Source organism: Sinocyclocheilus rhinocerous, unplaced genomic scaffold (genome assembly GCF_001515625.1).
Source record: "Sinocyclocheilus rhinocerous isolate Xijiao unplaced genomic scaffold, SAMN03320098_v1.1 scaffold8, whole genome shotgun sequence".
Taxonomy (NCBI): domain Eukaryota; kingdom Metazoa; phylum Chordata; class Actinopteri; order Cypriniformes; family Cyprinidae; genus Sinocyclocheilus; species Sinocyclocheilus rhinocerous.
In genome coordinates, this window is record NW_015666800.1 from 443508 (window position 1) to 470204 (window position 26697).

The window sequence follows — 26697 nt, forward strand, 5'->3', positions numbered from 1 at the left end:
AAAGACCTTTATCCACGCCCCCTACCGTTCGACACGCCCTAATCTTGCCGTTTCTTTTTAATTGTTTCCTAGCAATTTCTGAGAGAAAATTGATTCTACACACTGATCTATAATAGATAAAATAGATATATAGGCTATCTGCATTAGAACAGTGGTTCTATTTCCACGCCCCTACATTTCGACACGCCCTAATGTTTCGCCACGCCCACTGCTCCAGCCTGCAGTTATCCCTGCTCAGCAGCAACATCATTTGGTGACCTTGTGTGGTAGTGTGTCCCAGAAATATCTAGAGTCTAGAAATATATTTAAAAAAAGACAGAATTTTGGCATTGTCATTTTTCTTCCTGCTCAAGTAGTGTTTCTTTTATATTTTAATTGTTGACTTCATTGTAACTCTGACTCAAAGTCAATATTAATTATGTTCTAAGATATTTTATTATCCATCATAAAATCAAACTATGATCCCTAGAATCTCCCAAAAAATAGAGACAGAAGCTTTAATAGTTTTTTCCTGTCCCACTACCATGTAAACACAATATAAAAGAGGAGTTTTAAAAACTGCTGCTCATCTAAAGATGGCTGATTATCTGAAAAGTTTTAAATCGAAATATTTTGTGTTACATACTTTTCATAGAACGTTGGAACAATATGTTGATATGTTGGAACAATAATCCTGGGATTTATAGCTTCTCCATGGGTGTTAATGAATAATACAAATGTGTCAGACAATCAGCTAATTAGCTTAGCATGGTTGACCTCAGACACTTCGTTGTTCATTCTTTAATTTGTCAGTGGCAGTTGAGCATCATAAAGCATTTGAATATGACCTCCAATGAAACCGTTACATGTTCTAATCAGTTGCTGATTTTGACAGAATCCAGAGTTCCTTAGCTTTTGCACACTATTTTGGTCTTGTTTGGTTATTTTGCCACTTTTAAATTTCTAACATTAAAGGTTTAAAATGTCTAAAAATCCCAATGATACCAACTCCAGGACAAAAGAAACATGACTTTTAGATGTTTTTCACTGTTTCCATTGTGATAAGCCATTTCTGCTACAGAATATATATATAATTGCAACTTTTTATCTCACAAAATCTGACTTTTCTGAGTTTACACCACACAATTCTGAATTCTGAGTTTATATCTCGCATTTTTTTTGGTTTTGTTTCTGTTTTCACCACAGAATAAAAAATAAAAAAGCTAATTGCGACTTCTCACAATTAACTTTTTTATCCTGCAATTGCAAGTTTATATCTCACAATTCTGATTTTTCTGCTCAGAATTTAAGTGTTTAAATCCTGCAATTCTGAGTTTATGTCTTGCAATACTGACTTTTTTATAATAGCAAAAAGAGTCAGAATTGTGAAAGAAGTCAAAATTACCATTTTTTAATTCTGTGGTGGAAATGGGCTTCCATAATAAGCAACTTTGAAAATCAGTAGAAATCTGGTCATACAAGAAAAATAAAGTTGTTACTATTCAGAAAAAATAACAGATAATGTGGAAAATCTCTTGAAGGCAATGACTCATGAAAGAGACATAAGATTCTCTAAAAGAGGTATTAAATATGGTTCCTGTCCAGTTTTCAATCAAAATTCATGCGATCTCCATAAGATGAAAGCCTCCATTGGCCTCTCGTAATTCCTCTTTCTTGCGGGCCTGAACCAGGGAAAAGACCACAGCAGCGAGGGTGTTCCTCCCGAGAGAGATCCCTCTGCTGGTGCTTCTCTCGGCGTAGCTTGAGCTCTGTTCCCTGCTGCTAACAAAGTACGTGCGGACCCCTCCCCGCTGTTCGCTAACCCCTTTGACGTAGATATCTCCTCTAAGCTGTAGCACAAAGCCGCGGTCAGCCAGGATACGGCTCGTGCCCTCTGGAACCTGAATACGCCCACTGAGCCCTGTGCTGTCCATTCGGCTAGCAAGATTCACAGTCATGCCCCAGATATCATACTGGGGTTTAGTGGCGCCAATCACTCCGGCGACTACAGGCCCATGAGAAATACCTGTATGATAGAAAAGCAGTTTTATGCATATTAAAGTTGTTTCAGGAGAAGAGCAAGTTACTACATTTTGTTTAAAGAATACAAAGCAAACACATATTCTCTTGGAATAAAATACATCAGTTGTATACAATAAGACCAGGAAGGTGCATCAAGAAAGTAAAACGGGGGCAATTTTGATTTCATGTTTGCCAAACCACTATGTTGTAATTTTAGATTTAAATTCAAAGACTATTGTTGTAATAATTTTAATTGCCCAATCCAATCGCATGAAAATCATATGGATTGTTTTGTTTAAGCTCATTAGTGTGTCTGAACTGGCGCCGAGCAGGTTATATTACTTCCCTTCATAGCAAGTAGTCATCAAACATGCACACGTGACAGATAAAGCAAATCCTATTTAAACTGATATGTTAATTACCAGTAGATGTTTGTGTATTACTAGTAGAGATGCTAAATACAAGAATAGCACAATCTTACCGACACGCAACTGGAAGTTGTTTGAGGTACGTTTGTTTATTTGTTTGAGAGTTTCTTGCATGGCCAAAGCGAATAGAACCAGCGTACTGAGGTGAGCCCACTCATCTTCACATTCCTATAAAATACACATTAATAAAATTGAGCCTTAATTTATAAAAATGTAACTTTTCAGTTACTACTTAATTACTAGTTATATTTATAAATGTTTAATATTTATGAATACTTTTTTTATGTTTTATCCTGACCGACCTGGCCAGAATTGAAGGGATAGTTCACCACAAAAATTAAATTTACCCCATGATTTACTCACCCTCAAGCCATCCTAGCTGTATATGACTTTCTTCTTTCAGACGAATACATTCGGAGTTATATTAAAAATGTCCTGTCTCTTCCAACTTTATAATGGCAGTGAATGGTGGTCGAGATTTTGAAGCCCAAAAAAGTGCATCCATCCATAAGAATTGCTCCACACGGCTCCAGGGGGTGAATAAAGGCCTTCTGAAGCGAAGTGATGCATTTGTGTGAAAAATATAAATTGAAAAACATCCTTATTTACAACTTTATGAACCATAATCTCTACCTTTATTCATCCCCCGGAGCTGTGTGGAATACTTCTTATGATGGATACACTTTTATGGGCTTCAAAATCTCGACCACCATTCACTGCCATTATAAAGTTGGGAAGAGCCAGGACATTTTTTAATATAACTCTGATTGTATTCGACTGAAAGAAGAAAGACATATACAGCTAGGATGGCTTGAGGGTGACTAAATCATGTGCTAATTTTCATTTTTGGGTGAACTATCCTTTTAAGATTTTAATATATTTTATTATTTATGAATTATTAATATTTTATTTATTTAAAAAAAAATCTGATTCCAATATCGATTTAATCAAACGGATGCCTATAATACTATCAGCAACACTGACTGATACTGATTTGGTCACCAGTATATACCATGCATCTAGTTATATTGTCAGGCATACATGTCAAATGTAGCACAGACCTGTTTTCCAGGAGACAGGCCAGATGCAGCCATGTAGCAGCTGCCAATGGTTTTGATTTTCTCTATGTCCTGGAAGTAAGGCTCTTCCAGTAGCTAAGGGGACAACAGGGAAAAAGATTAAGTAAGCCCGTCTCTGAAATTGAAATTTCTCACTATTACAATATCTTATGATAAAGTGAGCATTTGCGCATTTGAAATACAGTCCATTAGTAATATCAGAGCTGCTGTTAGCCGTTAAAACTATGAGCATGTCCGGTCTTGGGCTTCGAAATTTGGTACAAAGAGGATGCTGCAGAAACCCACACACCTCATCAAAGTCAGCGATGATCTCATTAAGAAGACGCAGACACTCCACATCTTGATGAATCAACTCTTTCTTCTCGTAATAATCTGTAAAGCCTGGAATGGAAGCAAACATCACCTCAACTCGCTCGTAGGATTCAGAGAACAGGTCCTTGGAGCCAAAGAATTCATACAGAGAAAATGCAGGAGTGTTACTATTACTTTATTTATACTTATGGATAAATGAAAGTGCTCCATAACTACTGAAATGATTGAAATGCTTCAAATTAGCCTCAATTTGAAAACAAACAACTGGATAATTTGATTACATATATTATTATTTCTTATTTTCTAACCAAAGTTTAAACTATTAAGATCTGTCATCAGTAAGCATGCAACTACCTCATTGTTCCTGTCTCTCTCAAGAAAGTGGCGTGCGACATGGGCAGGAAGGATGTTGTACAGCAGACACTCGTTATGCTCCCTCAGTTCCTTCATGTCCTCCACTTCCTGTCTGGCCTGAAGGCGCCACAGGAAGTCTAGCCTGGCTGTAGTCTCTAACTGTAAGATTAAGCAGAAATAATTTCTTGAATCCTACTGAAATAGCTCAAAGCACAGATAGATATAAAACTGCATGTCAGTTTTGATTGCTTCAGTTACGAATAGAATTTTATTTATTTATTTTTACAACAAGATGATAATCATAGCTAAGTGGTGGTTTGATTATTATGCATTGATATAATTAAAAACATTTATTAATTGTTAAATATGTAATGATTCTACATTATTATTTAAATCACTAGTAGTAGCATATAATACTGAATTCCTATGATTAAAAACTTTAATAAGCTTTTAATATAATACCTGTCTACTGTTGTAGAGGACAACCACAACAAACATGGCCATTAGCAACACAGAAACGCCTTTGCGTCTGAGGTACTGATTTCTGGGCAAAACACACACATATACAGCTTATATCAGCAGAGCCACAACAATTCAACAGTCCAGGAAGTAATTTGTTTTCTTGACTTTATAAACAAGTTTGATGTAGTATATAAGGGTCAGTGAAAAATAATAATGACCAAGATTGAAAAATTAAAAATATAGTTCTTAGAAATGCAAAGTAAATAATAAAAAAAAAACATTTATACAATTTCCAAGAAAACAATTAGCAGATCTAAAAAAATATCAAGTGACATAACAAAACAAAACAAAAAAACCTTACACTTTGAATGCACTTGAGTGTACATGTTAATAATATATATTTTTTTAAATCACAAAAACATACTTTCAATATTTTTTTTTCAATATTTACTTTTTGATTTAAGAATATTGTCAAGTTATGAATATCACCATATTTTCTTGGTGTTATTTGACCTCAACTAATCTTGCTTTTTCATATAAAAAAAGTATAATTTTGATATTTGACCTGTAAATATACTGTAACTTTCAAAACTCAAAATTTCCTCTAAATAAAACTAAAATGTTTAATGTATGAAATCAATAAAAAATTAATAAAACACTTTTTGATAAAACGTTCAAATATTGTACCTCTGAATTTGGCCGTTTTGGTGTTGGCGGACAAAGAGCACATGGAAGGCTACCTCAATGAGGTATGTGTAAACTGCAATGACTAACATAAGTACTGCCAACTTCAACAGACAGCTGAGCCTCAGGAACACAGCACACGTCACCATGGCCACCATACCGCTCAAAACAAAGAACTGCAGAGAGACGGACAGTTTTACTGAATTTAGTGTAGTCACAAGCATGGTAATAATGAAATGGGGTAAAATTAGGATGGCTGTATCAGAATAAGCATTACTGGAAGTTGTCACACTTGTGACACATTTGTATTCAATATGTATCTACTGTACCTCAGGATGAGTGCAGATGTTTACTGGCCACTGTGCACCTTGTTCTGAGTTCTTGTTACTTTCTTTAGCCTCTCCAACCGTGTTACACCACAACTGTACAAATAAAGCAAGAAATAAAAAAGATAGACAGGTTAAGAGAAGCATTTTAATTGGGCCCAAACAACTATAAATTCTGGCACTCACAATATCACAGGTGGCCACACCAAAGTTAATAGCAATAGCGGTGAGGGTGAGCAGGTTACGGATACTCTTGGTCTCGTGGATCCAGCAGCACAGATGTTGTAAGTACGGTGGGGAGCGCTTAAATTCCTCAGCCAGTGTTACCAGAAGCAGTAGCACGTAGACAAACAGGAATACTAAAAACTGGATTACCATAGGACAGATTCTGTGGGCCAGAACAATATTGAAAATGTAATACTGCTACATTTCAAAAATAAAAAAAGTGCACTGTGGTGGGGGGATGAGGGCCTGAACGGCCATGATGAAGAGGAGCATTAGGAATGAGCAGGCCAAGTTGGACTTGAACATCTCGTCTCTCATCTGAGAAAACTGAAAGTGCAAATCTTGTGTGGGCCGACTTTTAAGCAAAAATGCTATACAAAATATAAAAGCTGTTCCTCGGCTGTCCATACCTTTCCCTCGATGTGTCTGTCTTTGAAGACTAGTGTGACGGGTGTGATGTGTTCTTTGCGCATTCGCTCACTACTGCGCACCTCGATGGCTTGCTTGATTCTCTTGTTGATTTCTCGAGACCCAGCACAATGAGGAGTAATCTGATTGGGCAACTGCACTAGGGAGCCATTGGTGAAAGTGGCTAAGATCTAAAAGATGACAATACAAAAACATTGCATCTATTTCAAGTGGGGAAAAAATTATATGACTATTATTAATAGAGATAGATGACGGTTATTAGTTTGTTTGTTTTTAATCGTATTGGTCAATATTGGATATATATTTCCAATATATTTAACTGTATGTACTCATTTCTTTAGCAAATCTTAAAATTATTATTTATAATTATAATGATACATTGGTTTTTTAGATATCAGTATCATTTTTAAGTATCAAAGTTTTAACATCAGTTCCTTAGGAGCTCAACTTGGTTAATTAGTAAAAAAAAGTGTTTACAGTAATATTCTTACATTTGAAGTCTATGGGGCAGGGCACTGCACCTTGATAAATGTTAGCTATCCGCCAAGTATTGTGAATAAGCACATTCCACCCACAAAAATTATGTCTGTAATGCATAACCTGAAGAGTAGTCCCAATGCTAACATGACAATTTAGACAAATTTACAACTCAAATAAAATTTTTGCCTTGCACATAGACTTCCATATTAAAGGGATAATTTACTCAAAATTCTATCATCATTTACTCACCCTCAAGTTGTTCCAAACCTGGTTTCTTTCTTCTGTTGAGCACAAAAGAAGATATTTTGAAGAATGTTGGTAACCAAACGGTTGACGGTAGCCATTGACTTCCAATGTATGGAAAAAATAGTACAGAAGTCATTGGCTGCCGTCAAGCTGTTTGGTTACCAACATTCTTCAAAATGCCTTTTGTGTGTGTGTGTGTGTGCTACAGAATAAAAAAACTCAGAGGTTTGGAACAAGTGGAGGGTCAGTAAATGATGACAGAATTCTCATTTTTGGGTGAACTATTCCTTTAAATGCTTGCTGTAAACATGATTTTCTTTTGATTTTACAAACAAGAGACTCCTTAATATGAATTATTTTCTAATGTAATGGACCATGCCACTGATGCTGGTGATAAAGTTACTAAAGGATTCACTGAATAACATAGTGTGGCACTATTTAACAGGTTTGATAACTTTACATCTTATGACTAACTAGAGAGGACATTCAGATCTAAGTGAAGTTTATGAGGCCAACACAGACTCACGCAGTTCATTCCAATGATGTTATCAAACGGAAGCTCAGCACTCCATGTCGTCTCATCTTTGCTGGTCTTCCGGACTTTAGGGGGCTCCTTGTCTTCCTGTGGCGTATGGCAGATCAGAAAAGTGTCGATCTTGTGTTTGCGTAAAAACTCATTCCGCTGATAGCCTCGACCTTCTTCTGTCTCGTATACCCCATTTAGACAGTCCAGGGTTGCTCGTGATATATGAATCCTCCTATTATTATACAATTTGATTCATTATTCTAATATCAATTTTATTTGGCTAAACATATGACCATGCTAATGATCTGGTGTACTTGCCCTGGGACTCCTCCAGCCTCTAGCATGTTGGCAACATCTACGTCCCAAGACCACACATCAAATTGCCATTTCTGTAGACCCAAAACCCCACACAGAACCGAGCCAGAGTGAATGCCGATACGCATGTCCATATCTCTCTTCAGCTCCTTACGTACATAACTGACAAAGAAAGAGGGAAGCTTAACATCACAATCTCTTTTGTTTTCATCAGCAGAATTAGACTTAAATCGCCATAGAGCATCAATAACAACGCAGGAAAAATAGAATACAAATGTTCCAAAATATCAGATGTGTCTAATCCTGCTCCAGGAGGGTCGACGTCCTACAGAGTTCAGCTCCAGCCTGCCCCAACATGATGTTTCCAGTAATCCTGAAGACCTTGACTAGCTGTTTCAGGTGTACTTAATTAGGGTTGGACCTGAACTTTGCAGGACAGTGGACCTCCAGGAGCAGGATTGGATACACCTGCAAAAGATCTATGAAAGAACTATTTTTTGATAGCTCCACAGAGGCACAACTCATTGGAAGAAATAAATGTATAAAAGGCTTGCTTACAATCTCGGCACATTAAACTGGGAGAAACCTTTAGGAGGTTGGACAAAATATGTAACATACACACCGTATAGTGTTGATCATTGCCAGACCCATCTCTACACAGCAGCGCGCATGTGCAGTTTGGGGCTCTGGGACCCCAGACACACAGTAATAACAATCTCCAAGAATCTTTATCCTCATGCAGTGATTCTCCTAAAGTATCAAAAGATATCTTTCAATTAGCTTCCAACATTGCATACTTTTGACACTAAAACTAACTGTCTCCAGCTGCCTGTGATACTCAAAAGTTAATCTTTCTCACCTCGGCAAGGCGATCAAAGCGACCGAACAGCTCATTGAGTGTGCGCACCAATTCCTGAGCTGACATGGTCATGGAGAGAGAGGTGAAGCCTTTTATATCAGCAAACAGGATACTGAGACAAGACCACATACATGTTCATTTCATGCACCATTCTTGCAACCTAAATGTACTGGAAGACAGTACTGCACAGGGAGCTACGTGTACCTGACGTCTTTGTATTGATGAATGTAGGTTTTATGGAACTGTTGAGGAAGCAATTCATCTTCCATAGCAGTCATATCACCAATCATCTCCGTAGCAATAAATCGAGGAAGAATGGACATCACCAACCGCTCCTAATGCAAAATGATTTCTCTTTTCTTCAGAGGTTTCATATTAATGATCTAAGAATATCTTATTAAATCAAGAATCTCAAACCTGTCTCTGGTTCTCTCGTTCCATTTTGACTCGTCCTTCAATGCAACGCCGTGTCTCAAGGAATGCCTGCCTTTGAGCGCGATCCGATAAGTAGTGGATGAACAGCCCTGCGGTATTCATACCCATGTACAACAGACCTTTTGCTAGTAACTGAAAGAAAACCAAGAGTAAAAGTTAGCACAGTTACTGAAATGAACAAGACAAGCTTTATTCATTCTTGTATTTATCTTTCAAGTTGACAAATGGTTGAAGATTGTCTTGAGATGATGGTTTATTCATATGTCCTAATAATGGAGCATTTATCAAAAAGAAGACCAAGTACAACTCAACAGAAGTTTCAAGTCTGAAACTGACTGACTCCATATTTCAAGGATAGTTCTTGTGGTGATCTTTGATTTTAAAGAAACACTAATTTCCTTCTACTTTTTGACACAGGTGAGAATCGAAAGTGAACTTTGAAGTTAGATGAGCTTTGAGCTTGAGCATGGAATCTTCTTTACCTTTCTTACAATGGCCGTGTCATTGTAGTTCCTAAGGGCATCCACCAACAGGTGCAAGGCAGCAGTGAAGAACCCTATGAAGATGGACCACAGTAGAGGTAGGGGCAATAGTGTGTAGGTGGCGAAAAGGGTGAAGAGCGCATACCAGGACTGGTTCTCCAACCCATATGCCAAACCACCCAGCGCCTGCACAGTCTGGGACAACCAGCTTGCCAGCCCAGCATAGCGCAGGTAATCTGGAGACATCAATCCTTTACAGGTCAGAACTAAGACACATATTACTGCTCCAAGTCCCATGAAGAGCCCAGCCAACCATCCTTGTTGAGAGTCCACCATCTCAGGGGCCACAGCCAGGTAGATGAAGAGAATATGGAGTTTGGTAAGGATATCAATGACATTAGTGACTACAAGAAAAGCTCGGCACTGACCAGACAAGTGTTGCTGGTACAGATGCTCGAGATCATGAGATTTAAACTTGTGGTGAAGAACCGGAAGGAAAATGCCACGCACTGTGGAGCCCCAGCTTACGAAGAAGTCAGCATCACTGAGCGAGTCGGTGGACTTGCGTGTGCAGGTGGAGTTGCGCTCTCGTAATGGGTGAACGCGGGCTGCCGAGGAACGCCGCTTATGCGTGCCTGCGTTGCCCCGCACAGCTTTGCTACGAATCTGCCTGTTGATGTCATCGATGTAGGCATCAGTAACAATGATTTTGTGAGAACTGGCTGCTCGCCCGTCATGGTGCATTCCTCGTTGGTCGATAATGTGACGTACTGCATTCTGCCACATTAGTTGCTTGCGTTTCAGGTTGGGGGAGGGAGACACGGCTGGGCATACCTTAGGCGGAAGAGTGACTTCTGTGGAACTCGAAGCCATGATCTGAACCTGATTTGAACAGGCTTTAGATCACAAAACTCAGTTCAAGACCTCTATCAACTGCACAAACCTAAAGCAAGACAGAAAAGAAAAAGGTTTAATAGTCTGGATGGAACATTGAAGTTGTATCAGAATGAAACCCATAAACAAACTTTAACATGAAATATGACAATATACACTCTAAAAAATGCTGGGTTAAATACAACCCAGTGCTGGGTTAAATAGGGACAAACCCAGCAATTGGGCTGTTTTGACCCAGCGGTTGGGTTAAGTGTTTAACCCAACCTTCTGGGTAGTAACCCAACCGCTGGGTCAAAACAACCAAATTGCTGGGTTTGTCCCTATTTTACCCAGCATTTTTTAGAGTGTACAAGCACAGTACCCTTAAAATACCCCCAGAATACACTCAAAACAAGTTCAATACTACCCAGCGTACCCCCAAAATGAGTTGCTTTTACCCCCAAGAATACCCTAAAAAAAATTTAATTCTCCCCAAAATGGTTAAATGTTTAACCCAACCTTCTGGGTAGTAACCCAACCGCTGGGTCAAAACAACCAAATTGCTGGGTTTGTCCCTATTTTACCCAGCATTTTTTAGAGTGTACAAGCACAGTACCCTTAAAATACCCCCAGAATACACTCAAAACAAGTTCAATACTACCCAGCGTACCCCCAAAATGAGTTGCTTTTACCCCCAAGAATACCCTAAAAAAAATTTAATTCTCCCCAAAATACCCCTAAAACAAGTTCAATACCCCTTAACAATTACCAAAACAAGATCAGTACCCCAAGAGTACCCCAAAACAAGTTACCCTCAAAATACCCTTAAAACAAATTAATATCCACAATTTCCCTCCAAAATAAGTTCACACCCACATATATCCCCATAATTTAATCAATACGACTGTACACAATGCATGCAATGTGTGCACTAAACTGCATATTAAAATAAGGAATATTGCTGCAAAAGGTCAGACTATTAATTCAGAATGATTTGCAGAAAACATTATTGATTTATACTGTGCATATAAATGCAATAAAAGTTAAAGTAAATGGAAGGATACTTGCCATTGATGTGGTGCTGCAAGCTTGATAAATCTTGTAACGATGCATGCATCTGCTTCTCCATGAACAGTAGCCCAGTTAAACTGATCCAGACCCAAGCAAATATCTAATGCGGTACATTCTTGTTCCTCAAAGGTGGGATACTCGGCATCTGAGTGCAGAACGAGTCTTCTTTGACAGTTTTCCTGTCTGCCATGCTATTCATCATAACTATGCTTTGCATAGTTATGTAAATTATTTGTCCTGATAACTTCCAACCATGTTATCCATCACTTCGCTTAAAAAAAAAAAAACTCCTTGGCATTTTGTTAAAGTCAAGGCCACCCCAGTCCTGTATGTGGCTGATTGACTCAGTTTTGAGTAGCACTGTCTTCAGGTAATGAAGTGATTGCTTGGCCAGATGGTCTGAAAAGCTGCCCTGACCCTTCCGAGAGGTAGCAGAGCACAATCTGCTGAAGCTTATCCTATGGAAGAATCCAGACTCTTAATGGAAATGTTTAGAGGCAAAAATAAGTGGACTTGAACTCCGCACTGAGGCAGTGACAAAGGGGCTTGGGATCTAATGCACACACATACACACACACACACACACACAGACAGACAGAGGCAGTAATAGGTTGAAATATAAGGGATTATCTACTCAGCAAAAGCGCACGTGATCCATTAAGGCCTCATGGTCACAGCTAACAGGATAAAGTCTGTGACAGGCGAGTTTATGTGTGGAGGTATTGCTAGGTTAAAATCTAATTGTTCTGAAAATCTATTTTTGGAAAGCTGTTTGTTTATTCCATGTTTCAAAAAGTTGATAAGTCTTAAATATATATATTTTTTCACAATATTTACAGGCCATCTTACACCTTTGTTAGACTATATATATATATATATATATATATATATACAGTGGGTACGGAAAGTATTCAGACCCCCTTAAATTTTTCACTCTTTGTTATATTGCAGCCAAGGAGAAAATGTGATAGTTTGTGATTGGTTGACATCTGCTCTTGAGCAGAGACAGTGCAGGGTTTTAGTTAGCAGGCCAGGCCGCTGATTCAGGGAATGTAGGAAGTAAGCTGGATAAAGTGCTTCTCACTGATCTGGTTACCAACAATATGTGCCAGGTCAGAAAGTGACTGAACCATCTGTTTCCTTTAACATAAATAATCATGCTTTTCACTTGAGTGGATGACTTGAGCTAAATAATGTTGAGTTGCCTTTACCTGCTGGCTTAATTTTTACAGTATTTATATAATGCAGTAGCCTAAAAGGCCATTTACACAGAATGCGTTTTTGCATTCCACCGTACTGCTTTTCCATTGTTTTTCTATGTAAATATGTGCTAAATGGTCAAATTTGATTGTTGTGTCTGTTGAAGTATCTCGCGTTTCACGGCATTCTAAAAACGTGGCACTTGAGTTAAAAGAATTCAACTTTTATGAAAACACACCTCTAGACTCTGCAGGGTTTTTTTTTTCACTCCACTGCTCTGCATCTCAATTTTTAAGACACAAATTAAATCTGTGTGAATGGCCCATCATTTTGTAGCTTTTATGAAACGGTTTTAGTTTGCAATGTTGTGGTAATAATGCAATTTTCAAAACCAAAAGGCAAAAGTGATTTACAATTATTCCTTTATTTCGCTATGTAAGCCGAATGGAGAAAGTAAATGCTTCTGTGCATAAAACAGAGCCACTTTTCCCATTGAGCAGTGGCCTTTTCATTCATGTAAACATGTATTCTGCATAATTACAAACATGCTTCTTACTCATGCCTTAACACATTTCACACTCAGACAAATCAATGTCACAGAATGAAACAAAAGGAAACAAAAGTGACTCCAGTTAAAAGATTCGCTATTGTGTAGTGTGTGTAGCTAATGAAACATTTAGGAGTACAACATTACGGATGATGTAACTAACATTGTTCGGGTAAATGTTACATAGTCAAACATAAAGAACAAGGTAGCTCATTATCAAAAGCCCTTGAAAATAAACAAATGTAATAAAGATCACAAAACGTGTACTTTCAGATAAATATTTAAAAATATAAATAATGGTTACATTGCACATGTACACTCACATTGTGTTGTAAACACCACAGTTCCATAAAAAAATACAATATCTGATATACTTGCATTACAGTGATTGTTACCTACATAGAAGTGTTAATATACAAGGGCCAAATAAATCATTGTTGAACTAATGCATGTTGGCACATCTACACAGCTCTGCTAATGTAACAGTTTTATCTTAGTTATATTTATTCCAGTGTTGGTGTAAACAAAGCCCCTTTATTCTTGTGTTATCCTTGGACCAGATATCATTACTGTGACATATTTACAGATAGTTCCTTTCATGCCTACAACACTTCAGAAAAAAAAAATCAACCATATATATATTTTTTTAAAGCTACTGTCTCAACATCAATAATGGTTAGATTTTTAGTTTTGCACTTAGCAAAACCCCTAAATGTTGTGTAATGACTGGTAAACAGTACTCTTATACACTTTAATATAATCTTGGCACTAGTGACCACAACCTATACTAGAGTACTGTTCAAAAGTTTGGGGTTGGTACGAATTTTCAATGTTTCTGAAAGTTTCTTATGCTCACCAAGGCTACATTTATTTTTACCAAAAATACTGTAAAACAGTAAATTATGAAATATTATTACAATTTAAAATACCTGTTTTATTATATTATGTTATATTATATTATATTATATTATATTATTCCAATATACTAATTTGGTGCTCAACAAACATTTCTTATTAACATCAATGTTGAAAAATTTTGTAACAATGTTATTGTCTTTGTCTTTGCACTTTTGATCAATTTAACACAACCTTGCTGAATAAAAAGTATTTTCTTAAAAAATATATATATATCTTACTCCAAACTTTTGAATAGTAGTGTATGTTTGGTAAGTCTATTATTACAAAAACTATATATATAATACCCATAAGTGCATAACTTAAGTTAAATTAACAAAATGCATGTGCACGACACATACCATATTTCTTGAACTGGTTGATTTACATACTATCTATTGAAATGTAATTCTCTTCAAAAGACAAGCGACATTCTAGAGAGCAGATGTTAAATGTGAGTAGACTTACATAAAAATGGCATTTTATTTTAGTTATTTATTTTAGTTATATTTATTATTTATTATGTACAGTACATTTTTGTAAATAAATAAATACATTTGAAAGAAATGATATTGCACTGATGCAAAGGTATTGGACAAGTTACATTTTCTGCTCATGCTTTTCCTCCTCTTTGGAGTGAGCTAAGGAGAAAAACTGGGAATCATGTAGGTCATAGTGTCCCTGTGAGGTGCATCGGGATTAAACAACAGCATTAGAATGCTAAGTCTGACTCGTAAATCAGTTGGTAAATAAGTGGTCTTTCACCTGTACATCTATGGGAGCAAAGCAGCACAAGTCACAGGACAGACTGGGAAAAGAAGGGTCATCCTCATGCTCCAAGACAATGTGACATGCACATGATTTGGGCTGAAATCTTACAGCATTATTGTTGTTTCCCTACTACAACTTTTGACATCAACATGTATATTACATTATAAACAGGACAGCTGTACGTCATAGTATAAACAGTGTCATAGCTGTATGTCAAGCTCAGCTGTTACTAAGTCTTTGTTGGAGTCCAGAGGCTTCTCCATGTGTCTTAAGCGTAATCTTCACTGAGAAGGGAACTCTGCAAATGCGAGGTAACTCTCCAACTCCAACTAATGGCAATGTGAAGCTGATCAACTTAAAACAAGGGAACATAGTTAAGTTTCGGCCTTAAAGAGTCATTTGTTGGTTTTTGATGAAATCTTGAGGTGAAAACACTTTTGTGGTACTACAATGGTATTTGTACTTCAGACATTCTGATAGCATATTTAAACTGCCCTGACAATTGTTTTAAATGCACATTTAATAATCAAAAAAACATATATATATATAATTAAAGGGGTCATATGATGCGATTTCAAGTTTTCCTTTCTCTTTGGAGTGTTACAAGCTGTTCGTGAATAGATAAGATCCCTGAAGTTGCAAAGACTAAAGTCTCAAAACCAAAGAGATATTCTTTATCTAAGTTAAGACTCTGCCACACCCCCCTAAAACGGCTCGTTCTAACACGCCCCACATGTCTACGTCACGATGTGGAAAGATTTGCATAACGCTTTGTAGAAAACGAAGCGTTTGAGAGAGGCGGGGCATAGAGGACCTACAATAATGTACAGTATTTGAAAAAGAATGTGTTTTTTGAACATTAAAGCATGTCAACATATTCTGTTACACCAAATACACCAAATAATGATCTTTAAAATAGCATCATATGACCCCTTTAATACAAATTCAACAAACAAAACACCACAGCAAGCAATCGAAACAAACAAAAAGAATGTTCATTGGCACAATGAAGATGAAAACAATCTGTTCAGACACGATGTGGCGGATGTGTTTGTAATGGAAACCATGTGAGATGCACTTGTGTGTGGGAATACGCTCCTACTTGATATTCTTGAGCAGCGATGTGCGAGCATTAACCACTGCTTTAAAGGCATCCTCACTGCCTGGGGCCACACACTTGTCCGGGTGCAACAGTACAGCCAACTTCCTGTATGCCTTGTTGACTTCCTCCCTACAAGCACAAAATGAGAAAAACCTATTAGTCTCAGTTTGCACACATCAAACAGGCCTTTAAAATGCTGATATGGCAAACCACTGTGGTCCCACTAAAGAGGGATCACAGTGAAGAATCAGCTAAGGAAGAAGGATTGTGATTGGCTGGGAATGAGAAATGACACAAGCTCATGATTGGTTTCTCAGGGTGTTGGGGAAATCTCAAAGAGGTTAATTAAGCTGGCAGGAGAGAATTTTGGGATGGTAATTGGATTGAAGGCATTCTCTAATGATCTGACCCACATGATTAAACCAGCCAAGCTAACACAACCGGCAGTGTTGCATCAATAATACTGAGACAATATAATTAAATGGGAAATAACAGTACCAAACTGTATCAACTATTTGTTGCTTGCTTTTAAGCATCTGACATTTCAGAGAACAGGAGAGTAAATACTAACTTTAGTTTCCTTAATGGTTATTAAAGCAACATCAAACACATTATGTCCTCTGTCACTGGTGGGCATTGTGTATGTGTTAAAGATGGGAACACACTAACCTATTAACATCAGTTGACTCTTATAACTTAAGAGAGGTTAAGTGGGGTTTAATAAAACAGAGCCAAATCAACATCCTAATCCAAATGCAACACAAGGCCTACACTAGTGATATCTGCTATTTTTAAATGATCGCCCAAAAACTTATAGTGGGCAGATTAGTGCTGCAATCCTGATTTTTGACGGCATGATGTCTGGAGTACATAGTTTACAAACAACACAGCTGTTTATGGCTGGTTAAAACTTTAGAGAACAAAGCCCTGTGGCCTACTGTATATAATATAGTAAATTTAATATTTACATTTATTTTATTATTATGAAATTACGTGATATATTACATGTATGGCATTTTATCGACCATCAGCCACCATGCATGCTCTTTTAGATATCCACACTATTTTTTTCAGTCCATCACCAGATCACCATTAAATAAATTTATATTATACAAAAAAATCTGAAATTATAGAATAGATCAGTTGTATAACATCGTCAAATCACTGCTGTCAGGCATTAACAAAAATGTGATACTCTGCATCAGACAAATTCATATATACACCATATATACATACACTAATGTTTAAAAGTTTGGGGTCAGTTAGATTTGTTTTTTAAATAAATGAATACTTTTATTTAGCAAGGATGCATTAAACTGATCAAAATGGACAGTAGAGACATTTATAATGCTACAAAAGCTTTCTATTTCTATTTACAATAAATGCTGTTGTTCTGAACTTTCTATTCATGATCCTGAAAAAAAAAAAGATCAGTTTCTACAAAAATATTAAGCAGCACAACTGTTTTCAACATCGATAATAATAAGAAATGTTTCCTAAGCCCCAAATCAGCATATTAGAATGATTTCTGAAGGATCATGCGAACACTGAAGCCTGGCGTAATGACTGCTTTGCCAACACAGGAATAAATTACATGTTAAAACATATTATACAAGAAAACAGTTATTTTAAATTTTAATAATATTTCACAATATTACCGTTTTGACTATTTTTGATTAAATAAATGCCGTTTTGGTGAGCATAAGAGGCTTCTTTCAAAAACATTTTAAAAATCTTTCCGACCCCAAACTTTTGAATAGTAGTGTATATTGCATGGATTCAAGATGTTTAAATGCCATGCTGTAGAGTGTAGGAAAGCTATCATTTAGTTCATTAACCTGATACTGTGCAACAGAGCCAATTATACAGAGCAATAGTCAATATCTAAATAGATATTAATCCAGAGTATGATATAAAAAAGTTCAGCAGCACTAGCAGACACACTTAGCATGCAATTTACCTTGTGGCCCCAGGTTTAACCCCCAGCATATCCCAGCTGTCTTTGCTGTTGCGGATGCGTCGGATGGTGTCGGCCTGCTCTTTAGTAAAACCTACATTGACCTCTGAAGTGGGTCTCTTCCCTCCATTTTCACACATGTCAGTAATGGATGAGAAAAAGGCCTGTGGAGGTGGACACACATTAAATAAACAACAGTCAACAGAATGACAGGGCTGTAAACTGTAGAGTCACGTGAGAGAGCATATACCTGAAACATTTCATTGATGCCTTCACCACTCTGGGCAGAAGTTTCAAAGTAATGAAATCCTCTGCTCTCTGCCCAAAGTTTCCCCTCACTCTCATCCACAACTCGTCTTTTCGTCAGGTCAACCTTTATTGGTGAGAGACCACACTTTATAACAGTCTCTCTCATGTAAATCACAGATTAGACATTTAAACGCCAGAGGGACCTTGTTGGCACACACGACGAAGATGATGTTCTCCATGTTGGCCTGTGAGCCCATTTCCTGCTTCATCTCTGTGAGCCAGCTGTCCAGAGCGTCAAAACTCTCCCTCAGACCAACATCATAGACCAGAATCACCCCCTGAGAGTCCTTATAAAACTCATTGCGGACCTGTAAAACACACAGCATCAATTCCCTCCAACATCAGACTCTCACAGCCATCACAAGCCAATAACCGGTGATCAATTTCTATACATGGCAACAAGAAAAATGCTTAAACGCTGATGCCATCAGGTTCTTCAGGGAGGACATTACATGGACAGCAGCTCAATACTACCACACTGTGGTAAATTAGATGTACTCATAGAGCAATAACAAAAAACAATTCTTAATTACATTGTGTAATAAAAAGAGACATTTGTTTACACATTTTTTAATAATAATTTGAAACACACTTAATCATGTGCATACACATACAAATATAAAATAAATCAAGCAATACCTCATAAAAGAAAGGATGTCCAGCCATATCAAAAATGTTTACTTTTATCTCCCTGTCTCGAACCTGAACCCTTGAGGTGAAGAAAAAACAAACAAACAAAAAATTAATTTACATTCCATCAGTGAATCGATCTAATTGTGCTTTATTAATAGACAAAACTGTCTTTTGCATCTAAAAAATATGTGCCATTGCACCAATAACTGACAAAACAACCACTTCAATCATATGCTTGAAAATTATTATAAGGTTATTATTGCTTTTTTAATATGAAACATTCCTGCAAAATGGTAGATACAATCAATGAATTCATAAATAAATAATACAATTAAGCGATAATATTTCCAGCCAGTAGAACCAGGTGTTTATGTGCCATGAATATGATCAGAATTGGATGAAATTCTTGCTTGCTGCCTTTTGAACCTCATATTTGAAAAAAAGAATGACAAAGAGAAATAATTTATCAAACCCACATCACTTACTTGGTTACACCATAATCTATCCCAATAGTGGCTAGATACTTGGGCACAAACCGCTTCTCACAGTACCGTTTAATAATGCAGCTCTGAAACAATAAACAGAAATATTATGAAATATTACGTGCTTTAGGTAACCTAGTATGCTACTGTAACGTTACCTACTATGCAGGATAATCTAAAAACAAAATAATACTGAATGAATAGCTCCTAAATGAAACAAACAGATTAACGTTACTAGCAAAAAATATTTACAGTATCAGTAACGTTGAATATCCATGCACATCAAATACACAACAAAACATGTATAAGGGGATAGCAGTTAATTCTTAGAGAAAATGAAGTGAACATCAAACTACTGATACGTTCAAACATACGTATCATTAACACAAGATCATGTTAATAAACAAATGTAAAGAACCACCTGATCTTTGAAGTTTGATGTCTGTATGGTTCATAACAGTCCATTCTTACCTTCCCCACCTCTGCATTTCCCAGACTAATGACCTTAACCCGTAACGACTTCTTGTTTTCTCGCCTCTTCTGAACATTCGTGTCCATATTGCACTTATTCGCAAACCTCGTCCAAAGGAGAAGATGAAATATCTCTAGAATTCACGTATGTTTATGTCTGAGTCGGTCCGTAGACACAGTGAGCAGCTGGCTATGTGGCTAACAGAGAGCCAGTGTGTCACGGAATATTACGGATAACATTTTTCCATAAACCGAAAGTACATTTCACGCATGTTTTCCCGCGGACAAAAAACGCAAATATTTTAGGAGGTAGAATTATTTAATTTCGACATGCTAACGGGCTAGTTGCCCTAGCAACGACTATTTGCTTAGCTACACGATTAAAAACAACAGACTCAACAGAAACTTGTAAAAAAAAAAATCTATATATATAAACAAGTGGTTTTAAAACAGCGTTTTACATTATATATTTCATAAAGACGTTAATGGCAATTATGAGAAATAAGAATAATCTGTGTAATCAAAAAATTGGGGCAATTTATAGCAAACAGATGAGGGTTTCTATGGCGACAGCAACCCTCATACACAGATTCGACAGAGGGGAGTCGATTGGCGATGTCCGATTCGTGAACGAATCATTAATATGAAGAGGATGAATCAGTTGAATCGGCTCACAAGCGGTTCTCGACTCACTCACCTACTGAATCAAAAACACTTCTAGCATGTGCGACTCATATTGTGTCGAGAAACGATGAGCAAGCTGATTACGAGAATTTTCAGTGAACCGAAAATTTGACATATGGAGCGAAAAGTAAGCTAGGTTACTTTTAAAGCTCATTTGTGTGCTTACGACTTGATATGGTCGTTTGATCATCATGCATACGAAAAAACGTGTTGTTTTAATAAATTGCGTTTTATTAAATCGCCAAGCCAAGCTTTTAGAGTTTAATATAAGTGCAATCTGGGACACATAAACACACTTAATAAAACAAGCATTAACAAGAATATTTGGTTACAAATTGCTTTATTGTAATGTTTTAGACTAGTGAATATGCGTAGAGTAATTAATTACATGGATAATGTAATGTCAAGAACCATATGATTCAGGATTTTTTTTTTTTTAGGTTCTTAAACGAATTGTTCAGAAGAACCGATTCGCGGAAATCACTAGAGTCAATTAGAAGAAAATAAAAACTACAGTTTTAAAATATTCTATAAAATTGACAATTAATTTAATGTCCTAAAATAAGATCTAAAAGGCAACGAGAGGGATATAAAAAAAATTGCTGGAACTCTATAAAAAGTTCCTGAGCCAAGTGAGTGACAATGGGATGGAGAGAGAGTGCAACAAACCTTAGACAGGAAGGGAGGGAGGTGGTTGTAGGCTCTTATTAACATAGCATACAGTGGATGTAACTCTAAAACTAATAGTCAGGCACTCCCATGCTTTCCAAAAAGGATTCAGATATATAATAGATTTGATTATAAGAGTATATATTATTCTCATTAGTTATTCTGGTGAGAATAGTCAAGAAGATGCCACTTCCAAGTTTTCCAAATTTTTCAGGTCTCCCAGATTTTCCAAGTCCAAGACGACTACTCATGGATTGCAGTACACTGTTGGACCATCAAGTCGGAGGTGGTAAGCTCATTTTTAGGCTATATAATTCTGTTTTGTTGTTTGTTTGTTTTTTCCCCATGGTATTGTTTTCATTTATAGCACTTTCATTTTGATGTTTTGAAATAGCCTGATTAGTCAGTAATTTGATCCATGAATTTTTGATATAGGAATGCTCATACAACATTTAGCAACTGCAAAAAATAGTAAATGGTCTTTGGTAATATGCTGCTATTATTCAACCATCTTTATGTTTTCATGAATAATTCACAGTTGCGTGTCTAAAGCTGAAACACGGTCAGATTAACACTGAGCCATTTCACTTGCCATGGATCATAAGACGCTAGAGCTTCTCCCATCAGGCCACACAAGAAAATGCACAGTATCCTGATGTAGATTTAGGTTTCTTTTAAATAAGGATTTATTATTATTATTTTGTTAAAAATAGTACATAATAGTAAAACTAAAACAACATGCATTATAATTTAATAATTTAAAATGGAATTTTCTTCTGTATAAAATATTCCTTTTTCTCTTTAAATCAGATAAAATATTAAAACCTCTAGACAAAAATCTATCTTTTATTAGACTCTCTTTATAGCAGTCAAAAAAAAATCATGCATGCTTTATTCATTATAAAAACCAAAAAGGCAACAGAAAATAACAGGCAACAATCAAATACTGCTAGAGAGAGTGGGCAACGGGAGGCGGGGTTAGTTGACTGACGCATGGCTGCACCAATTGATTCCTTCCCTCTCTCATCCTCTCGTCTTCACTCTTTCCATCTCTCTAACACTCTCCTCTATGGCAAGCCGTTTTAGCTTAAGTTAAAACGGCTTGCCATACTCCTCATGTCCCTCCCCCTCTGCCTTTCTCATTGTTGAATGGTCAGGAGGTGTGTGAATTTATTCATCTTTGAGGAGGGGCTGTATGCGTGCAGGAGTGCGTGTGAGTGTGCATATATATTCGTATGCGTGTGTGTGTGTGTGCACCTGTGTGTTAAACCAGCATTGTTCCTGATAGAAGGAAAGCTGTGCCACGCTGTTTGGAAAATCCAAGGTCATTGGAGCCCGGTCACATGCGCCGTATGAGAGCGTGCGTGTGTGATTGAGTGTCTGTGAGAGCGTGTGTGTCTCTCTCTCCCTCTCTCTCTGGCTATGTGACAGAGAAAGAGGCTTCAGGCAAAGAACAGAGAATTTCATCAGGTTTTCAATGTACGGTAAGGGCGATTGTGTGAGTGCATGATTATGTGCATATATGATAATTCCCTGCCTGTGTTTAGGAAGGAAAGATGTGCATCACAGGAGATTATGGCAATGACAGCAGAATGATGCTGAAGCAACAGATTGCATGCAGTATTGCAGCTCTACTCTATTTATTGTGCACATTTCATTTCATCTTTCATTTCAGGCATCACCGATTTAGCTTCATCCACACTACTTTGCACCGAATACTCAAGCACACACTACTAAAACACACAGATCTACTGCAACATTCAGTTATTTACTCTAACTGTACATTTGCATGTACACATATTATATTTTCTGCTGTATTCATGTTATTTAATCTGACCAGCATGTTTAGGATGTTTCAAACGAACTACAGGCAGTCAGGCTGCGACTTTGATTTCTCACAGCGTGGATGCCTTAGCTGGCTTTAGCGCTTCAAAACCAGATCGATGACATTTTTTAACAGCCTGAGTATTTTTCAGCCAGATGTCTCCACTCATGCCAGGAAAAACAGCTTTTTGAGAGAATATAGGACTAAGTCAGTTACAGTTTGACTTTATATACTGAATATATAAAGTATAATATACTTATATGGATTTGTGGCCTAGAATCCTATATTCTACCAATCACAATTTTAGGGTCAGTAAGATTTTTTTTTTTTGTAAGAAATTAATACTTTCATTCAACAAGGATGTATTAAATTGCTCAAAAGTGTACAATGTTTATAATGTTACAAAATATGTTTATTTCAAATAAAAGCTGTTATTTTGAACTTTCTATTCATTAAAGAATCCTGAAAAATATGTATCACGGTTTCCACAACAATATTAAGTTGCCCAACTGTTTTTAACATTGATAGTAATGAGAAATGTTTCCTAAGCAGCAAAACAACATATTAGAATGATTTCTGATTATGTTGAAAATACAGCTTTGCCATCACAGGAATAAACTTAAAATATGGCATTCTAATCTTTAAAATACAGTATATTAAATATATTAAATATATTTAAAATTATAATAATATTTCACAGTGTTATCTTGCTTTACTGTATTTGTGATCAAATAAATGCAGCCTTAGTAAGCATAAGAGATTTCTTTTAAAAACATAAAAAAATCTTACTGACCCCTAAACTTTAGATCATTAGTATATCTTAATTTTATGCATTAATGTTTAAAACAATTTTTTTCTTAATCCTACATTTTTCTGTTGATACAAATTTAATTTTTTTTATATATGTATACATATATTTTCAGACATTTGGACCTCACTGCGTGTTATTTAGATTTACATTTTGGCTTCAACTGCAAACTATTTTGGCAGATGATATGTAATGTTTTAATAGCAATACTGAAACACTTTAACTATACCCTAAAACTTCTTCAAAAAGGCACAACATTATTCTCAAACAGAGTCCTGAGTATGCAAATGATAGTTTTAGATTAACTAGATGCTCATGGAAGTAGAGCTGACAGTGACAAGGTTAAAGAAGTAAATGAATAGATTTCATTGACTTAGCATGAAGTTCCCTCTCTGTATTTCTGCTTTTTCCCTGTGACACTAACATATATGAGTGAGTGTCTTTGATATTGTGTCCCGTTTTGGTCAATCTGAAGGGATATGGCATCTTTGATGGCTGATGTGCTAAATATAGCTGTCATAAGCCCTCATAATTCAAGGGAAATGTATTTAGAGTGACTGCGTCATGACGAGAGAGACAGTGCCAGAAGTCTGCATTCGGAAAGATTGATTTTACATACTGTAGCCGCCACAACATGGAGTTTGATTCATTCACATGCATAGTGAGTTGTGTGTTATGTAAAGCCCTATTAAAGCTGGATGTCTTCTAGTATCCCTATACCAGCTTGGAGGATATCATATCAGCCACAGTAGTACATCCCAGCACCACTAGTTCTTTATTATGACATAATCTTCTTTGTCACAGTGCCAGCTATAGCCTTTGTTTTGCAGCGTATGCAGATTGCAGATGTGCGTGTAGAGTTGTTCTTGGCAACAAAGTATGCACTTACTTCCCTAGTGTTGATGCTACACTCCTGATTTAAATTATTTAGTTGTTTTTGCTTTCTGAGTGTAACATTTTACATTTATTTATTAACGTTGTCATTAGATGTACAGCATTCTGATATAGCAAGTTAAAATAATAAAGCTAAAAGCAGATATTTTGGCCCCTGGGCTCAGTCAGTGTCAGAAGATTGTGCCAGGTGAATGATAGAGGTGAGTACACAGCCATAAGAGAATTATGAGGGTTGTAAACCAGAGGGAACTGTGAAGGTTATATTTACCACCCTGTCCGAGAAACAGAATGCCAAAGCGCTTGTGTTTAATAAATGTAGCTAATACAGTAGTAAAGCAGTTCCTGTAGCTCTTGCATGGAGCTTGGATTTATGAACTTAATATTTACTTCATGCTGTACTTATGATTATGTTGAAGGGATGCTCATCAAGATATTCGGATTTTGGAGCATATATGCTTGAGAGAGATTATTTTGATTTCTTGCAAATCACTTGGTTGTCTGTTGACAATTCTTTGTCTCCTCCTTGTCTTAACATTGCCTAATAATTCATTGACAGTATATTCATGCATTTAGCAGATGCTCTAAAATATTTGAGGAGAATTTGCAAAAACTCTATACATTTGATCAGAATGAACTCCCTGGAAACTGAGCTAGACTAAGCTAAATGGTTCAGAAATTACAACGATTATTTAATAATGATGATAATAATAATAATAATTAAATAATTATATAAAAAAACTAAATATAAATTTCTTGTTTTAATGCACTGATATTTTACCAATTTTTATTAAATTTCTATGATTATTAAATAAAATATAATTAATAAATAAAAACAAAACCATTTTGATTAGTAGTATTATTTTATTATTACAAATAAATTCATAAAATAATTTTTTTTTAAATGCTGCTGTTTTTTTCCCATGTATTTTATATATGTCTGTTTATTTGCAAGAGATGGCTATCAGTCAAAACCTATTAAATCTATTGTTTTGAAAGTATTTTCCAAACCGACAACTCAACAGTAAAACCACATGTCAATTAAAATGCACAGCAGTACGTGGTTGTTTGTTTGTTTGTGTCATTTTTTAAGTGATTACACATTGCAGTCATTAATGGCCCTCTTTTTTTAACTGCAGAATCACTCTGGGAGTGAGAAACGGGGAGAGCGTGAGAGGATTCACTGCAGTCTTGAGTGTGTGGGTGGAAATTTTCAGTGTCGACTGTCAGGGGTTTTTTCTTTCGCTTCTGCTTCAGTTGCTTTAGGCGTAGAGGTGTCACGCTGATGTGTCAAAACACTAGCAGGTAGGCCGATGTGTGACTCACACTCTAGCTCCTCTACCATCCATCCAATCACAGTGTAATTGACAATCACAATCTTGGTAAACGGCAGCTTGACGGTAGCTAATCAGACGGCAGGCTTGAGTCAATAAACCTACGCTGACCTTGTGTTGCATTTAAAATACAAAGTTGAGTGAGTTTTGTAGACTGATGCTCTTACTGATAGGTAGTTTAAAGGGGTCATATGATGCGATTTTCAATTTTTCCTTTCTCTTTGGAGTGTTACAAGCTCTTGGTGCATAAAGAAGATCTGTAAAGTTGCAAAGACTAAAGTCTCAAATCCAAAGAGATATTCTTTATAAAAGTTAAGAGTCAGCCACGCCTACCTAAAACGGCTCGTTCTAACACGCCCCCACATACCTACGTCACGATCTGGGAAGATTTGCATAAAGCCGCCCAAATGTCCACCCAAAGAAAGAAGGCGTAACTTTTATCCTCGCTGTAGTATTGTTGTTGCCGCCGCCATGTCATGGAGACGCTGTGTGTTTCGTTGTGAAAGCGAAACTACTTTATTTGGTCTTCCAAA

General features: G+C 36.6%; 3 protein-coding genes across 8 annotated transcripts in view; 1 reads left to right on the forward strand and 2 right to left on the reverse strand.

Moving 5' to 3' along the window:
• Nucleotides 1–1243: 1243 nt before the first annotated feature.
• Nucleotides 1244–10585, reverse strand: LOC107733159 (adenylate cyclase type 8-like). 3 transcript variants are annotated; one of them, XM_016544686.1, is made up of 18 exons: nt 9644–10585; nt 9144–9293; nt 8931–9061; nt 8727–8838; nt 8490–8617; nt 7871–8029; nt 7553–7784; nt 6282–6470; nt 6098–6198; nt 5833–6034; nt 5650–5742; nt 5324–5496; nt 4637–4718; nt 4175–4333; nt 3798–3944; nt 3491–3583; nt 2483–2597; nt 1244–2005 (listed from the first exon to the last, which is right to left on the reverse strand). In XM_016544686.1, the coding sequence occupies exons 1-18, from the start codon at nt 10514–10516 to the stop codon at nt 1599–1601; spliced, it is 3546 nt and encodes a 1181-aa protein (XP_016400172.1). In that variant the 5' UTR covers nt 10517–10585; the 3' UTR covers nt 1244–1598. The 3 variants fall into 3 exon arrangements, with proteins under 3 accessions (XP_016400172.1, XP_016400173.1, XP_016400174.1); XM_016544687.1 differs by lacking the exon at nt 3491–3583; XM_016544688.1 differs by lacking the exons at nt 2483–2597; nt 3491–3583 and having other exon boundaries at nt 1898–2005.
• Nucleotides 5240–20336, reverse strand: LOC107733160 (dnaJ homolog subfamily C member 27-like). 3 transcript variants are annotated; one of them, XR_001638952.1, is made up of 8 exons: nt 19954–20336; nt 19486–19568; nt 19007–19076; nt 18511–18675; nt 18309–18431; nt 18062–18222; nt 16005–16230; nt 5240–5250 (listed from the first exon to the last, which is right to left on the reverse strand). XR_001638952.1 is itself a non-coding variant. In XM_016544691.1 (8 exons), the coding sequence occupies exons 1-8, from the start codon at nt 20038–20040 to the stop codon at nt 15350–15352; spliced, it is 822 nt and encodes a 273-aa protein (XP_016400177.1). In that variant the 5' UTR covers nt 20041–20336; the 3' UTR covers nt 14922–15349. The 3 variants fall into 3 exon arrangements, 2 of the variants coding, with proteins under 2 accessions (XP_016400177.1, XP_016400175.1); XM_016544691.1 differs by lacking the exon at nt 5240–5250 and adding an exon at nt 14922–15353 and having other exon boundaries at nt 16102–16230; XM_016544689.1 differs by lacking the exon at nt 5240–5250 and having other exon boundaries at nt 15982–16230.
• Nucleotides 20337–22541: 2205 nt separating this feature from the next.
• The window catches only part of LOC107733134 (protein EFR3 homolog B-like), a 20025-nt gene continuing 15869 nt past the window's right edge, over nt 22542–26697 (forward strand). For both annotated transcript variants that reach the window (XM_016544638.1, XM_016544639.1), the window contains exon 1: nt 22542–22790. In XM_016544638.1, the coding sequence (XP_016400124.1) occupies nt 22784–22790 (7 nt within the window). In that variant the 5' untranslated portion in view covers nt 22542–22783. The remainder of the gene's footprint in view (nt 22791–26697) is intronic.